The sequence below is a fragment of the Delphinapterus leucas genome, chromosome 5 (genome assembly GCF_059928025.1).
Source record: "Delphinapterus leucas isolate spDelLeu-1000000601 "Yukka" chromosome 5, BTC_Dleu_Yukka2, whole genome shotgun sequence".
Classification (NCBI taxonomy): Eukaryota; Metazoa; Chordata; class Mammalia; order Artiodactyla; family Monodontidae; genus Delphinapterus; species Delphinapterus leucas.
Genome location: NC_143133.1, coordinates 90,198,064 through 90,216,484, shown reverse-complemented (window position 1 = coordinate 90,216,484; position 18,421 = coordinate 90,198,064). Strand labels below are relative to the sequence as shown.

At 39.3% G+C, this 18,421-nt stretch overlaps 1 protein-coding gene across 1 annotated transcript in view; it reads left to right on the top strand.

Moving 5' to 3' along the window:
• CDKL2 (cyclin dependent kinase like 2) overlaps positions 1-6,487 on the top strand; it is a 47,625-nt gene extending 41,138 nt beyond the window's left edge. Inside the window, exons 12-13 of the mRNA XM_089912068.1 lie at positions 5,304-5,392; positions 6,386-6,487. Of these exons, the coding sequence (XP_089768194.1) occupies positions 5,304-5,369 (66 nt within the window). The 3' untranslated portion in view covers positions 5,370-5,392; positions 6,386-6,487. The remainder of the gene's footprint in view (positions 1-5,303; positions 5,393-6,385) is intronic.
• Positions 6,488-18,421: the final 11,934 nt, after the last annotated feature.

The following is an 18,421-nucleotide window of genomic DNA, read 5'->3' as shown; positions in this document are numbered from 1 at the left end:
GCCTAGCTATGGCTTTAATATAACTATAGGCTTTATGGTAGTTTATGATATTTCACTGCATTAATACCAAAGTTGTTACCTTTCAAAGAGTGAAACTCTTTTTGGAATAGTTTTTTTTTTTTTTTTTTTTTTTTTTGCGGTACGCGGGCCTCTCACTGCTGTGGCCTCTCCCGTTGCGGAGCACAGGCTCCGGACGCGCAGGCTCAGCGGCCATGGCTCATGGGCCCAGCCGCTCCGCGGCATGTGGGCTCCTCCCGGACCGGGGCACGAACCCGCGCCCCTTGCATCGGCGGGCTCTCAACCACTGCGCCACCAGGGAAGCCCTGGAATAGTTTTTATTATCTTAAAATGTATTCTCCATTTGACACTTTTCCCCGGGGCAATCCATTCCATCCATGCTAAAGATTTTCTATTCCATATAGTCTTTTGCTATAATTCCTCTTATCTCTTCAGAATATTTATGTTTCTGCTACTTTTATATCAACAACAGTCATATCACTAAGAAAACTGGCCAACTTTTTAATCTCCTGAGCCATCCCTAACTAACTACAAACTTGGGATATGAATCATTGAACTTTCCCTTTACTTCTTCAAACAGATTTTCACCTTTGCTTGATGCTAGGCAACTTTTGTTTTGGAATTCTCCATCCTCATTGTTTAAGGATTTCCATTTCATAGACAGCCCCTGTAGGTAGCCTCCTTCTCTATGCTTTTTCCTACTGTTACTCTTTAAATTATTTTGTAGAGCTCTGCAAACAAGGGGAATGATATTGTTGAAGATAACAAATTGCAGAGGCAGTTACCCAGTGATTCTGAAAAAAACATTTACAGACTGCTGCTGCTTTTGCCTTATCTCTTGCCAGCAATTTCGGGAGCAACATCGTCAAAGCTAAACAAATTCCTGTTGTGTGAAGATGAATCACTGCCACAGATTTTACACTGAGGGACTACAGAGTCTCAGGAAATTCCCGTATACTTCTAAACTTAAATATGGATTTTAAAGCTGCAGGATTTTCCACTTGCTCTTTGTGAGCACACTAATGTTCAAATCACGTTTCAGGGTTGACATAGCTCAATCTAGTTTCATGCAATGGAAGAAAGGCTTTGGCTGCCTTCCCACTCCTTCAATATTTTTATTTCTCGTTCGGAACTAATCCTTTTATATTTATACACTGGTTCTGCATTTTTACTCTCAGTTTATTTGTTAAATTTCCATTTGCATTTAAAATAAAGAAGAAAGTAGGTGTAGTGAAAAACACAAATTAACACCAAAGTAACACGAGCTTATGTCTGGAAAATCTGAGTGGAAAGAGAACAGGAGACTGAAAGCAAAAGGCCTGCTGGCAGAGGCTGTGACCTGCTTTGCAGTCTTTATGGTATTCATCTATGCACTGAACTACATTTTGTTTCTGTACATAACACAAACATTTTCACATTTATGAAACTCTATTATGTACCTCTGGAACAATCTGTAAGATAGATTTTGTAAGTACAATATTACTTAATCCATGGAATCTGTCTCCACTCCCTCACCCCCTACATGCTTACATGTCTTATGTACTTATATACGTAGCTTCAGAGTTTTTCCTCTAAGCACTGTTTTCTTCATCCCACAAATTTCGATATGTTGTATTTTCATTATCATTCCATTCAAACATGAAAACATTTTTCCTTGTAATTTCTTCTTTAACCCAGTAATTATTTAGAAATGTGTTGTTTAATAGTTAGATATTTGGGCGTTCCTTAGATATTTTATTATTAATTTGTAATTTAATTCCATATGGTCAGAGAATATACTCTGTATGATTTTGATTTTTTTAGATTCACTGAGATGTGTTTTATGGCCCAGCACATGGTCTATCTTGGTGAATGAACCTTGTTCTCTTGAAAATAATGTATATTCTTTAGTTGTTGGATACAGTATTCTATAAATGTGAAATCCAATTAAGGTTGATAGTGTTTAGACATTCTATATCCTTGATGATTTTTTTGTTTAGTTCCATCAGTTCCTGAAAGAGTGCTGTCAAAATCTTTTACTATGATTGTGGAATTGTCTATTTTTCTCTTACATCTATTTTTGCTTCATGTATTTTAAATCTGTCTTATTAGGTGCATACACATTTATACTTGCTTTGTCTTCCTGATACATTCTCCCTTTTATCATTATGAAATGTCTCTTTCTCTCATGGTGCTCTGTGCCTTGAAGTCTATTTTATCTGAGATTAAAGTAGTCACTCCAGCCTACTTCCACTTATTTGTTTCCATAGTACATCTTTCTACTTTCATTTACTTTCAACCTATCTGGTTTTGTATTTAAAGTGTTTCTTTTGCCAACAGCATATAAATTAGGGTCTTCCCTTTGTAGCTATTCTCTCAATTCTGATTCTTTTAATTGGAATGTCTGTTTGTTTTCTATTTCTGCTAACAAATTACTACCAACTTAAAACAATCTCCATTTATTATCGCTTCCATAGGTCAGAAGTCCAGGCACAGCTGCTGCTCTCCTTAAGAGTCTCATGGGCTGAAACCAAGATGTCAGCAGGGCTGCATTTCTTTCTGGAGGCTCGCGCGGGTATCCGTTTCCAGGCTCCTTCACGTTGTTGGCAGCATCTAGTTCCATGTGGTTGTGGGACTGAGGTCCCTGTTTCCCTGCTGGCTGGCTCCTGGGAGTTGTTCTCGTTCTCAACTTCTTGAGGCCACTCACATTCCTTGGCTCAGGGCCTAATTCCATGATCCTCAAAGCCAGCAACAGTGGTTGAACCTTTCTTACTCCTTGACTCTCTCTTACGTCCCCTTCTGCCTCATCTTCCTGACGTTCTTCCCACTTTAAGGGCACATGTGATTTCTTGGGCCCACCAGGATAATCTCCCTGTCTTAGGGTCAGCTGATTAACAGCATTAATTCCATGTGCCAAGTCCCTTCACAGCAATAGCTAAATTAGTTCGATTGACTAGCCAGGGACAGGAATCTTAGTGGAATATCTTTAGAATCCTGCCTACCACTAAATATTTAGGCCATTAACATTAATGTGATTATTGATATGTTTGGATCTAGCTCTGTCTTTTCATTAGTTGTTTTTTGGTTCCTCTGTTTTCCCTTTCCAGCCTTCTTTTGTATTTGAATATTGTTAGTATTGGCTTTTTGGAGATACCTCTTTGCATTATTTTTTAGTGACTTCTCTAGGGATTACAGTATACATAACTAATCTTTCATAGTCTACTTAGAGTAAATATTGTACCACTTATAAAATGTAGAAACCTTGCAAATGTATTTCCGTTCCTCCCACCTGAACTTTATGTTACAGTTTGCATTTGTATTTTGTTCACATACATTGAAAACCTCACTATGCTATGTTAATACCTTTTGCTTTCAATAGTCATAAGTATTTTATGGGAAGAAAGTAGTTTTCTATGTTTACCTAGCTACTTACTGTTTCTGTTGTTCTTCGTTCTTAAAGATTACAGTTTTATTTTCTGGTATTATTTTCCTTCAATCTGAAAGACCTCCTTTAGTGTTTCTTGCAGAGCAGGTCTGATGGTGACAAACTCTTTTAGTTTTCTTTCATTTGGGAATGACATTATTTTGCCTTCTTTCCTGAAATATATTTTCACTGGATATAGAATTTGAGTTGGTAGGTTTAAAATATTTCTTTTTCTCTCAGGACTATAAAGGTATTATTTCTTCGTCTTCTGATCTCTACGATTTCTGGTGGGAAATTCTCAGGTATTTGAATTGTTACCCTTAAGTAATGTTTCATTTTTCTCTAGCTGCTTTCAAGATCTAATCTTTACCTTTTGTGTTTATTAGTTTGAATATAATATGTCTAGGCATAGTTTTCTCTGAATGGATCCTTTTGGAGTTTGCTAAGCTTCTTGAATCTGTAAATTTATCTCTATTACCAAATTTGGGAAGTTTTTGGTCACTATTTCTTCAAACATTTTTTTCCTGCCTAATTTCTTTCTCTTCTCCTTCTGAAGTTCTAATGAATGACATATATGTTAGACCTTTTGGTAGGTATTTTCTCACAGGTTCCTGAGACTGTTCACTTTCTTCAATCTTTCTTCATTCTATTTTTCAGACTGAGTAATTTCTATGGATCCTTCCTCAAGTTCTTTGACTACTTTGTCACTTCCATTCTGCTAGTAATTTTAAAATTTCAGATAATGTATTTTTTAGTTCTAAAATATCCACTTAGTTCTTTTTTAGAAATTCTATTTCTCTACTAAGAATTCCTGCCCCTTCATTCATTTCAAGTATATATAAATTTCCAGCATCTGGGCCACCTCAGGATTGCCTTTATCTTTTGACTGCCTTTTCCCTTGAGAATGAATCACACTTTCCTGGATCTTTTTATGTCCAGTAATTTTGAATTGTATCTCGGATATTGTAAACATTGTATTGTATAGTCTCTGGGTCTTGTTATAATCTTCAGGAGAATCTAGAAATTTTTATTTTAGTAAGCAGTCACCCAAGTTTTGTTTACACTGTAAATTCTGCCTTACCTTCTGTGAGAGGCGGTTTAAACCTCAGTTCTCTAAGTCTTTGTCATCCTAGTTTGCATCTGTCCTGCACCTGTGTAGTTCAGGGCTTAGTTGGAGGCTTGTACAAGTGAGTAAAATCTCATTCACTTCTCTAAATTGAATTTAGACAATTGCTATGCTGTTGGGAGCTATCCCATGCATGCATACCTCAGGAACTGGATGGAGACTTCTGTGGGTTTATACATAGAATTAGAGGGTCCCCTTCTCTAGTTCTCTTCCCTCTGGAGTCCCCCCCCATACTTTTTGCCCTGCAGGGACCCCTTTTTCTGGTTTCTCTGACTATAAAGATGGGGTTCCTTTCAGACTTTTAGCTTCTTGCACTTCTTTACGACTCTGAGACTAGGGCTTGCCCTTTGGGCAAAGTCACAGAAGTGAAAAACAAACAAAATTGGAAACCTACCCCCTTGTGAAGGGATACATCTCCAAGTTTTGACTCTTTTCCTTAATCCTCAGTTGTTTTTCTATTTTTTCTAAAAGGTTTTATTTTGTTTTGTTTGTTCATTTATTTTGGTGATAGGTAGACATGGGTTATAGTGGGTTTACATTGCCCTGGCACATCAGAAGTATCTTTTAACATATGTATCAACAAAGAGGTCAAAGAATAAGATGAAGCCTTTACTTCATCTTCTTCTGTGTAAGCAACTTGAGCTACGACTAGTTCCCAAGTTCTAATCGTCTGATATTTGAACAAGAATTGGGATTTTGAGGAAGTAAGACTTTTACAATTACTGAGACTCTATATGCTCAATTATTAACTTGTAGGTATCAGGATCTCCCCTGTCAGATGATTCAGAGGCCGATTTGCCTCGAGTGGAACACCAGCACTGACTGTCATTTTGGTTCTGAGCTGGGTAGGTCTGATCTCTCACCCTTGAAGCTGTGTAACCTTTCATGGGAAATATTTTGTAGCTTGCTGAAGCAACAAATTCTACAGCTGAAACATACTCCAATGATTGATTCTATGAGGACTCTTGATAGACAAAGAGTTGTACTACTTAAAAAAACAGGAGTAGCTTTGTCTCTGTGATGAAATCCCTTTTCATAGCGCTTGCATCTCTTGCTTTTAAACTAATCTCCTGTATTTTATTGATACAGTAATGTGAACTTAGGGTGACAAGTGCTCCAGAAGGATAAATACTTATCTCCCGTATCAGTCATTTGCCCTTTGGATTTGTAAAGCAAGAAAGAGTAGATGATTGCTTGGTAATCTTTTTCCTAATAAAGTGGGATCATACCAAGTGATTGCCTTCATTTTAAATATAACTTTTTAGTACTGAAAAACCAAAACCAAAAAAAAAAAGAGAAAAAAATCAGACATTTTTGGGTGATAATTTGCTATGTGAGTTCACACAAGTCATTCAAAAATAAAATCCTGCATTCTTATAAGTGTGTTTTTGGAATTAACCTGTTAACCTCCACAAAGCATTTTGAATGTCTGTGACATCAAATGTGAATTTACTGTGATGTGCATAAATCTTAAGTTTTAATTTCTCATTTTTACATGTCCCTTCCAAGGGCCTAGTAGAAGTCATTGCAATGCATTTGCTATACATACTGCATAAACTGCAAGCTCTATAAAACTTGTATCTATTTTGTCAAAATTAGTCATTATTTACACAAAAGGAGATGTTGTGCTATACATGGTAGTTTTGGTGGATAATTATCCTGAAGACTGTCTTTAAAATCTTGTTTTTTATACATATGATCTAAGGTTTTCTTAGACCATGTAATACCTACCAATACTGTCAACATATACAATATGAGAAAGCAAGTGAGGTAGAAATCAATTTCTAGAAAGAATATATGTAAACTATTTGGTGGCATATATCCCCCTTTGCTTTTAGATGCTGCCCTAGCACTTGAGATGACATCCTTGTGCAACGAAAGTACTGATATCCTAGAAGCAGAGATTTGTGGTTTTGAGCCTTGACTTCTGAACTGACTACATTTTCTGAGAAAGGCCTTGCAGCAGAAGAAAAGACAAAGACATCCATGTGTTTCAAAGGAACATTGAACAACTGTCCCTTCCCAAATGTTATCCCATCACTTTTCAAGTCCACTGATGCTATTTCAAGATGTATCCAATGAAAGAATAGTGATAGAGTTCTTGTTACATGAATGTGTGTTTAATATTAGTAGATCGTGTATTTAAAGTGAGTAAAAAAAAAAAGGGAGAAAGAGAGAAGCATTTAAAAGGTCATGTTATTTATGCATTGAATCTTGTGTGTTATTTGTATAAATGTGTACATTTATTTGGGAGTGGGTTTGGTGGTGGTAGGTGATAAAAACTAGGATCAGTTGAAGAAAATGGAAAAAAAAACCTAGGATCAGTAGGAGAAAATGTTTCCTTTACCCTAACTTAACTATAAAACACATTTAAAAATCTTGCTTGTTTCTAGGCTTTAAGGAGAAATGTAACTGCTCTCTGTGGATGGATGTACATCTTTGGTTTCTGTGATTATTGTTGATGTTTGATCAGTGTTATTGTGGGAATCTGGCCTCTCTGCTGATCTAAGAACCACACTAAAGCAAATGTCGCAAAGAAGCCTTTTACTTCTAACGACCTAGTATGACTCTGGCATTGGGTAGTCCTCTGTTTTATAAGATTCTGGTGCTAATGTTCTTGTGTGTAGGAACGTGATTGGAACAAGAGTGGTGAAGGAGAATTTTGTACGTTTACCTTGGAGCTGCGTACTGTGCTTCTCATTAAAAAAAAGAGGTAGACATACAAAATTTGGGGATGGAAGCTGGGTTACCAACTGACTAGGGCTGATTACTCTTTTCTGGGCCAGTTGCTATGGAACTCCCCAGCTGGAGAAGTTTTGGGGAGGGAATATCCACTGTTAGGACTTCACTCTTGTCCCAATGATAGTTTGAAGGTGATATCAGACAGAACCTAGAGACGTTTCTGTCTCCTTGGGTCCTCCAAGGCCTCCCCCAAAGCTTTTCACAAGGTGCAAAATCATTTACCTACAGCCCACGCATCTTTTCTAATGCGCTGGTCCACAACTTTTAGGTGGGAGAGTGAAACCAATTGGACTGCAGGTTTTGGTTTCTGGGTTGTTAAGTTGTGCTCTGCGTTCATTATCTTAGAGGATGGTTGTTAAGGGGGCCAGAACTTGTGTGGACTTTTTTTTTGCCTTAACCAATGAGCAATATGTTGTTTTTTCTAAAAGGCACTGGCTAGAACTTAGCCCAAACATTTAACTAGCACTTTTCTCTATTACTCTAAAGAGCTTAATATTGAAATTCTGACCTTAGACACCTGGGCTTTCAAAAGAGTAGGACACTCCAGAGGCAAAATAAGGGACTCCAATGTAGAGTCTATAGGTGGTTCAACTGAAATTTGGTCTTGGTTTTGAAGCTCTATCTTTAAACTCTGACCAGGTGTTTGACTAGATTGGTGTGGCTAACGTGCTGAACAAAATTAGTGTGTAAGTATTTGTAGGCTTCACATTAAAATATTGTTATTTTATTTTTACTCTGAAAAATATTGTCAACAGACTCTAGCGTGGAAAGCAGATAATACTTAAAAGCCAAGTGTTTCTCTAGCTTATTTCAGTGTTATTTTTATGTAAAGATCAGTGTGAAAATATCACCCCAGTGTCTGAGGGTCCAAGATCAATTACCTTCTCATTTGCTTTTGGTATTTTTTGTTTATTAAAACATTTTGTGAACTTTAGAATTAAAGAACTAAAAGTTATTCACTATAAGTCCAACTTGAGACTTGAGGATCATATCTGGTTAGAACCGTGGCAGAACTTGAAAAAGAAGATTTTGCAAATTGGGGCCATAGACACTGAACCAAAATAATCCCTTTTTTCAGTTTAAGATTACTTTACTTTGTCTCACCTACAAGGATGTGATTAAGCCACTTACTAATAGAAAATATGTATATGTACTGGTGGGGGGAAGTGGGCTTGCTGTGTGTATGTATGTTTTAAAATTAATAAATATTATATCTTACTGAGCTCCATAAATGGTTTTTACTTGAATTTATTTGAGAGACCATGAATAATGTATACAACACCATACAGTTTTAACAAATAAGTTTGAAATAATCTGTTAATTCTCTTTTTGAAATTTTGTATATAGGGGTGGCAAGTTAATTTTCTTGTACAGCCAGTGATACAAGCAACCTGGTCCTAAAGTAGCATGTCTTGTAAAGATGACTTGGTAAAAGTTGTGACAGACTTACGCTTAGAACCTGGTTCTCCTGATTGAGAATCCTTGCTTGGTGAGAATAGCTGACTTCCTATAGAAATGGGGACACAGAAGATGTGTTTTCTTATGTGACTCTCTCATTATTGGTTCCTTTATTTTCGTTGTGCTACAATATAAGGCTGGATCTGTACTAAATTATGAGTCAGACTAGACGGAAAAATGTGCTTCACTTGTTTTCTAAATGCTCCTCTATGTAACCGAACCACTGGCAGGAATTAGAAACACCAGCATCACTGCTTTTAAGGTTTTAAGGCTAGTCCTAGAGAATTAGGCTAAATGGATTTTTCTCTATTGTTTTGTGTTGTGTTTTAGAATTGGATCCTTAACACTCCTCTATGTGAATGAAAAATTATGTTCTCACATTGCTTTTTAAAGGGTCTTATTTTCTCTCTTTATAGCTTCAGACATGAAGTAACTTGAAAATGTAATTACCATAAAGCTTATCTATTTCTTAACACGTCTTTCTGAGAAGTGCCTTCCCACAAATCACTCATCATCACTTGTAAGTAACTTGTGATTTAGAGGTTTGTGTTTGTAGATGTTTGTGGATATCTGATATCGACTCTATTATATGCTGAGAAACAGAAAACAAAACAAAAACCCATCCACCAAATGTCATTTTCCTTTGCTTTCAGTGAAATTTTATTTCCCCCCATGGCATAGCCTTATTTAATCCCTACTTGTTGTACTCTGGCATGCCAGATCACTTCCTGTAGAAGTGAGGAAGGTTCTGGCAAAACTTTGAAAACTGTATTGTTGGTTAATGTGAATTAAATAAGAGTCGGGCTTCCCTGGTGGTGCAGTGGTTAAGAATCCGCCTGCCAATGCAGGGAACATGGGTTCGAGCCCTGGTCCGGGAAGATCCCACATGCCATGGAGCAACGAAGCCCGTGAGCCACAACTACTGAGCCTGTGTGCCGCAACTACTGAAGCCCACGCACCTAGAGCCCGTGCTCCGCAACAAGAGAAGCCACTGCACCCAATAAGAAGCCCGTGCACCGAGGAATAGCCCCTGCTTGCTGCAACTGGAGAAAGCCCGTGCGCAGCAACAAAGACCCAGCACAGCCAAAGGTAAATTTTAAAAAATTTTAAAAACAAAATTAAATCAGAAAAAAAAAGAAGGAGTCAGGGAAATGAAACCAAAATATTTCAATTCAGCATGTCTTCCTGTCCCTACACTAGGGTAGGCTCTCTTATCAGTCAAGAGAACAGGTTTTTAATGTCAGTTTATCTCCATTTAGCTATCTCCATGCCTCTAGTTCTGGAAAGCAATCTCCATTAACATTGCCACTAGAATTTAAAACAATCCTTCCATCCCACAGCAATGTTCCCATTGGTTACTTCCCTCCTGAACCTGCGTTTAGTCTTCTTCCTTAGATCATCACTCCTTTTGCTTACATGTATACCTACCTGTCTGTCTCCTCCACTGTATATTTTTTAAGTAGAAAAGCTGTTTATTAAATTGCTCCTAGACCCTCCAGAAGAGTCAGGGCCAGATTCTGAAGGCACACGGGCAAGTACAGTACCCAGTGTCACCGCCCCCACCAAAATTTCTGTGTCTCTGAAGGTGGGGAACTACATCTTATTTGTCTATTTCTGTTCCACACCATCTAGCTCTGTGATTTCTACGTGACGATAATAATAGTAACCCTGTGAAGGTAGGAATGTTAGTCATGGTTTAGAGGCAAAGTGCAGTAAGTCCTCTACCTTCAATTTTTGAACTTTCAAAGTTGTGAACGTGCGTTCGTGTGTCCAGTCACGTAAGTTAGTTCACGTGTCTGGCGTACACTGTCACGCGCGTGCATCCTCTACCAGTGGTTGCGCTGTTGTGTACTTCATTGTACAGTACTGTATAGAGTCCGGTAGTACAGTATCTTTATTTCAAGCCCAGGATGCCTGGAAGCAAGCGTAAAAGCAGCAGTGATGTAGCTGGTACTACTGTACTTTTCAAGGTACTGTACTGTAAGATTTAAAATGTTTTCTTTATTTTTTGGGTTTGTTTTTTATGTATTATTTGTGTGAAAAATATTATAAACCTATTCCAGTACAGTACTCTATAGCCGACTGTGTTAGTTGGGCACCTCGGCTAACCCTGTTGGCTTTATGAACAAACAGGACTTAATGAACGCGCTCTTGGAACAGAACTCATTCGTGTGTAGGGGACTTACTGCATAGGCTTTGAAAGTTAAGAAGGTTACTCAGTGTCACTCAATAAATGATAGAGCCATGGGTGTTTGTTGAAATAGATATATGGTCATGATTACTTAGATCTGGAATCAATTAAAAATTTTTTTGTTTAGATAATAAAAACTTTGGGAGCTTAGGCTCCTGGAGCTACACGCATCCTCATCCACTTACAGAGGAGGAAGGATGTTTCTCCAGCCATAAACAAAACTTCACTTTACTCTTATTAAGCCAGATTTGGATACTGCTCACCTTGAATCAAGCATTGTAGCCAGGGGAATGGTGTGCACTGATTGGCTTGGGGCTCTGTTAAATTCCTTTGCCTGAATTAATAACAAGAGCAAAAGGAAACAGGATTATACTCATTGGGTTAGGCTAATGACAGCCTACCCATGGAACCACCAGGCTTCCGCATAGCTGGGGAGGCATACAGGACATGGATGCTGGAGAAAACAGTCACAGTGCTCACCAGATAAGGATGTTGTGAAGCTGCAAATGTATGCTTCCTTTTAGATTTTCACCCATTCTGCCAAATTGTCCTCCAAAAATGCCGTACCAATTTCCATTCTCACCAACAGTGTCTGGGAAAGTACCTCCCCACGCCTGGACTATGGTAGATAATACTACTAATAATTTCCATGTGGACCAATCTGCTGAGTGAAGATTGTCTTGCTTTAGTTTACATTTTCTTGATTACTACTGAGGTTACACATGTTTTCATATATTTTTTCTTTTTAGATATTTATTGGTCACTTGGGTTCCTTCTTTGAAGAAAGGATACTAAAGGTCTTAAAAAGTGAGGCAGGGCTTCCCTGGTGGCGCAGTGGTTGAGAGTCTGCCTGCCGATGCAGGGGACACGGGTTCCTGCCTCGGTCTGCGAAGATCCCACGTGCCGCAGAGCGGTTGGGCCCGTGAGCCATGGCCGCTGAGCCTGCGCGTCCGGAGCCTGTGCTCCGCAACGGGAGAGGCCACAGCAGTGAGAGGCCTGCGTACCGCAAAAAAAAAAAGAAAAAGTGAGGCAGATTTTAGCTTGACTGTTGGAGATTTTCCTTTGTAGATGTGTTTCATACTTCCTGAAAACAAAGGTAAACACCAGATTCAGATAATATAGCTTGGCTCAAAGTATTTTGTAGATCAAAAATTATTTTAAACTGGGAAATGCAACCCAGCCAGAAGAATGTATTTTAAATTATACTTATCCTAAGTAAGGTGTTCAGATCCCCTTTCTTCTGCTGAGTCTTGGGAGGAAATAAGTTAATGCGGGAGAAGCACTTTTTCCCATCTAGGGCAGAGGAATGAAGACGTCAGCTCTGTTCGGATGGACAGGAATTATTTAAGGAGGGTTGTGAAAGGTCTGAGCTCGAGGGTTGCTGCAGCTGGCCTTACATCCATTTCACTACGACGACACCTTACTCCTTTGGCTCCGCCCAGGACTGCCCAGGGCTGTCAAGCGTGATGCAAGAGGGGGCAGTAGAGAGCGATTCCTTCCCAAGGAGAGAAGCGCTAAAACCTGCGATAAATTTCACCTGAGAGGTATTATCTGCTCTTTTGTCCATGCAATAAGCCGTCTTCTTTCCCCGTTTTTAAGGGCCCAGTGTTAAGGATTGCGTAATCTATTTGAACCGCAGGGGTGGCAAGGAAGAACTGTAATAGACGGGCCATCAGATGGTGCCGGCCGTGGAGGGGCGCGCCCCGGTGGACATTGATAGTTAAACTTTCTGTTAGTCCGGTCTTAAAGGTTTAGGAAGCATAGTGGGAGCCGAGGAGACCCAACGCACGTGGCGTTTGTCTCTCTGATTGGATCAGGGCTCCCCTACTGTCAGCAGGTGGCTGGTGACTCAGAGGTCAGCAAGGCAGAACCAGTGGCTGGAGGAGAGCTAGGCTGGTGGGAGCGTGGGGGCAATGAGGAGGAGCTGTGGACTTCACTGAGAACCCTGAGCAAAAGAAAAAAACCCTGAAGAGTTATGAAAGTAAATTTGCCTCACAACGATGAAATGGGAGCAGATGGGCAAATGCAGAGTGGCAGGAAGGCTGCTCAGGCTACTTCCAAGAGAGCTAATCCAACAAAAGGGCGCTGAACATCTTTGGAATGAGTTGGAAATATGGTTTTCAAGTGTGATTTACAAGCAGCAAAATGTAAGTTGATGCTCACAATGAATGGAAATTGGAAAATTAGTCCACACTGTGGCTCTGGCCACTTTTCTTGATTATATTGGAATGCAGCATAGGGAGTCCGCATGGTACAGCCTGAGGCACATTTCCAACCTTGGTATCAGTCAGCTAAGATGTATGTTAAGTCAGCAGTCAGTCCACTGGAGTTCTGAATTTACAAAAGTGTAGGGCATGTTGTTTAGGGGAAACAAGTTATCTATTATGTGTCTAAAAATAAAGTCCTCAATGTACCTCTCAACATGTTGATTTGAAAAAATAAATCACCAATGAAAACTGAAAAGAGGCTATAGAAAAAGAGAAATACTTTGCCAGCATGGAAACAGAAACTTAAGACATATTTTACACACAATTCTATGACTATATGAAATCTACCTCTATTCTGAGTGATGGTGGGCATCTAATTCCCCAAGTAAAGGAACATGGTGAAAGATTTTTCCAGAAAAAGGTAAAGTGTTTACTATGTGCAGAACATGTAATAAATCACCTATTTAGAACATAAGCCAAGATATCTATAAATTTTGTTGTCAGAAAATCAGTTTCTCCTTGCTTGTTGAACAGACATTTAAAGAATAACAGTTTGAAGCGGCATCTCAGATAATAGCTTTCCCAGGAAATCTGTATGTCTTGACCTAGCCTGGAGAGATTTTACAAAGAGGATTGGACTCAGATTTTGAAAAAAGTGATAGATTCTACTAATAAAAGCCTGAAAAAATTACAAAATTAAGTGAGCAATTAAATTGGAGCATTCTCTGTCTCTGGTTACCATTCTGACCTATTTTCTAACGAACTACTGAAAGGGAAAAAATTTATCAGCACTGAAAAGAGAAAGGCTCATGTTAAAATTCTTCAAAGAAGTTTGAAAGCATGCACCAGTGGCCAGTAACTGTTTTATTTGAGAGAGATGTTTATACCTTATCTTTCTCTCCTCAATAGAAGTTCTTTTTTTGCTGGAGAAGATTTTAAAATCCTGAGACTTCCTCTGACATGTGGGAATTGATTTGGAAGCAAATAGGGTTAAAATACCAGGAGCCTTAAAAGTTCATTTATTTAACAAATATTTATTGAATCCCTACTATATGCAAGGATTGTTTTAAGTCCTGGAGATAAAGGAATGAACACAATAGATACAAATCACTGCTTTTAAAGAGCTTACTTTCTGATGTGAAAACAAATAATAAAAGAGGTAACTATGAATACATATAGAATGATTGAATGTGATTCATGCTAGGGATAAAAATAAAGCCAGGAATGGGAAGAGGAAGTAGGTCTGTGCATGCACATTTAATTCGGGTGGCCAGGAACTGAGAGGTGGCATTTTATGAAGGTCCTGAAAGGAGTGAGGGGAGGACCCCTATGGATAACCTGGATTATCTGGGTCAAAGGAACTGTAGCCAGAGGGACCGCCAGGGCACAGGTCCTCAGAAGGGAGTGTGTTTGGTGTGAGGACCAGCAAGGAGGGCAGTGTGTCTGGAGTGGAGTGAGAAGGGAAAAGAGTAGTGTGAGATGAGGTCAGAGAGGAAGAGGCTGGGGATGAGGCGTAGGGAGGCCAAGTCATGCGGCCACTGTTAAGGACCTGGACATCTGTGTCAAGAGGTTTCAGATGTATTAGTGTAGATGGCCCCTTCTACACAAATCATTGAACTGCTACCGTCCAATTCATGCTTATCATAAATTTCCAATGTCAACATTGTGGGAGATATCTTCTGTCCAGAATGTGTGTTTCTCTCTTTTTCTGGTTCTTTTGATAGCCAACTATAGGGTTATATTTGAGGCTGTTAAAAAATTTCTGGTTTAAATTTGCCTTAGTTGGGAAAGACAAATACATATTGCTTCGTGCTAAAAAATATGCAAAGTCTTCTGCTTACTGTTTTTTTTTTTTTAGTATTTATTTATTTGGTGGTGCTGGGTCTTAGTTGTGGCGCGCAGTTCCTTAGTTGCGGCGCGCAGTTTCCTTAGTTGCGGTGCGCAGGTTCCTTAGTTGTGGCATGTGAACTCTTAGTCGCGGCATGTGGGATCTAATTCCCTGACCATGGATCAGAACCTGGGTCCCCTGCATTGGAAGCATGGAGTCTTATCCACTGCGCCACCAGGGAAGTCCCTTCTGCTTACTGTTATGAGGTGATATTTCAGTGAAATAGTGCCTCCCCCCTCCCCGCTTTATTAAGGTGTAATTGACATATCACATTGTGTAAGTTTAAGGTGTACAACATGTTGATTTTGTAACACTTACCTGTTGCAAAACGGTCACCACCAAAGCATTAGCTACCACCTCCATCCCGTTACACAATTACCATTTCTTTTTTGTGATGAGAACATTTAGGATCTACTCTTTTAGCAACTTTAAAATATATAATAGAGTATTATTAGCTATAATCACCACACTGTACATTAGATCCCTAGGACTTGTTAATCTTAGAAGTGGAAGTTTGTGCCTTTTGACCAATATCTCCCCATTTCTCCACCTCTCCCAGTCACTCTACTCTCTGTGAATTTGGCTTTTTTAGATCCCACATATAAGTGATATTATACAGTATTTGTCTTTCTATGTCTGACTTATCAGTGAAATATTACTTAATATAACCTTGCTAACTACCAGTCAATGAAATATTCGAAAGCTTGTTTAACAAATTAAATCTACAGTTATAATTAGCATACCTTTACTGATTTCCTCTGCACTGCAGCATTTAAAACATTTTCAATTGATAGATAATTTACATATTGTAAAATACATAAATCTTAAACATACAGCTTGATGAATTTTTAGAAATGTGTACACCTTGTGTAACCATCACCCAGATTAAGAAATGGAATATTTTCAGCTCCCAGCAGGCTCCCTCTTGCCCTTACGCAGCCAGTATCCCCTCAGAAGTCATCACTATTCTGACCTCTATCACATCACCATGGGTTGGTTTTGCTTGTTCCTGAATTTCATATAAATGGAATCTTACTGTATGTATTCTTTTGTGTTTGGCTTCTTTCACTCAACACAAAATTGTGAGATTCATTTATGTTGTTGTGTGAAGCAGCAATCTGCTGTTTTTCATGGCTGTGTTGTATTCTAGGATATGAGATGATCATTATTTACCCTTTCTACTGTTGGTAGACATTCATGCTGTTTCCAGTTTAGAGCTGTTTTATGATGACTCAGTGCTTTTACTTGGTGATAACTCTAGGAGTTGCTCAGGTATACAGAATTTATTGCCTCAAATACACTGCTTCAGTTGTGTCTGCTCGTTTGTACCTCCCACTCCTCAATACTTTGGTCCTTCTGCTGTTTAGAACAAGGAAGTTCCTATTGGAACCTGATATTTACTTACATTTTATTATAAAAATTAGTCAAATATGCTCTGTGCTTGAAAAAGGAAAGAAGTGGTTTTCTTTATTTTTTTCTTACGTATAAAAGTACCTGAGCATTCATACAATTCAACATCAAAAAAACAAACAGCTTGATTAAAAAATGGGCAGGACTGAATAGACATTTTTCCAAAGAAGACATGCAGTTGGCCAACAGGCACATGAAAAGGCTCAACATCACTAATCATCAGGGAAATGCAGATCAAAACCACAATGAGATATCACCTCACACCTGTCAGAATGGCTATCATCAAAAAGAACACAAGTAACAAGTGTTGATGAGGGTGTGGAGAAAAGGGAACCCTCCTACACTGTTGGTGGGAATGTAAATTGGTACAGCTACTATGGAAAACAGTATGGAGGTTCCTTAAAAAACTGAAAATAAAGCTACCAGATGTTCCATCAATCCAACTCCTGGGTATATATCTGAAAAAAACAAAAACACTAATTTGAAAAGATACATGTACCCCAATGTTCATAGCAGCATTATTTACAATTGCCAAGATATGGAAGCAGCCTAAGTGTCCATCAACAGATGAATGGAGAAAGATGTGGTGGGACTTCTCTGGTGGCACAGTGGTTAAGAATCTGCCTGCCAATACAGGGGACACGGGTTCGAGCCCTGGTCCAGGAAGATCCCACACGCCGCACAGCAACTAAGCCCGTGCACCACAACTACTGAGCCTGTGCTCTAGACCCCGCAAACCACAACTACTGAGCCCGCATGCCACAACTACTGAAGCCCATGTGCCCTAGAGCCCGTGATCCGCAACAAGAGAAGCCACTGCAATGAGAGGCCCACTTACCACAATGAAGAATAGTACCCCTTCGCCGCAACTAGAGAAAAGCCCGCGCGCAGCGATGAAGACCCAACACAGCCAAAAATTAATAAATAAATAAAAAAGATGTGGTATACATATATACAATGGAATGCTATTCAGCCATAAAAAAGAATGAAATTTTGCCATTTGCAGCAACATGGATGGACTTGGAGAACATTATGCTAAGTGAAATAAGTCAGACAGGAAAGACAAATACTGTATGATATTACTTATATGTGGAATCTAAAAAATACAACAAACTAGTGACTATAACAAAAATGAAGCTGACACACAGAAATAGAGAATGAACTAGTGGTTACCAGTGGGGAGAGGGAGCGGGGGAGGGGCAATATAGGGGGAGGGGAATGAGAGGTACAAACTATTAGGCATAAAATAAGCTACAAGGATATATTGTACAACACGGGGAATATAGCCAATGTTTTATAATAACTATAAATGGAGTATAACCTTTAAAAAGTGTGAATCACTGTATCGTACACCTGTAATTTATATAATATTGTACAGCAACTATAGTTCAATAAAAAAAGTACCTGAGCATTGTAACCCCTGTTTTCTTTAGAATCAGAGGCAGCTCTCTCTAGATTATGCAGCTCTTCTGAGAGTTTGTAATTACTGTTATCAAAATTGGATACCTGCTGTTATGGGCTGAATTTATCCCCTTCAAATTCACATGCTGAAATCCTAACCAGGGCTTCCCTGGTGGCGCAGTGGTTGAGAGTCCGCCTGCCGATGCAGGGGACACGGGTTCGTGCCCCGGTCCGGGAAGATCCCACATGCCGCGGAGCGGCCGGGCGCGTGAGCCATGGCCGCTGAGCCTGCGCGTCCAGAGCCTGTGCTCCGCAACGGGAGAGGCCGCAACAGTGAGAGGCCCGCGTACCGCAAAAAAAAAAAAAAAAAAAAAAGAAATCCTAACCGCCAGTACTTCAGGATGTGATATATTTGGAGATAGTACCTTTGAAAAGGTGATTCAGGCCCATTACGGTGGGCCCTAATCCAATCTGACTGATGTCCTTATTAAGAAGAGAATATTTGGACACACAAGAGAGACACCAGGGGCACACAGGCACAGAGAAAAGGCCATGTGAAGAGGCAGCAAGAGTGTGG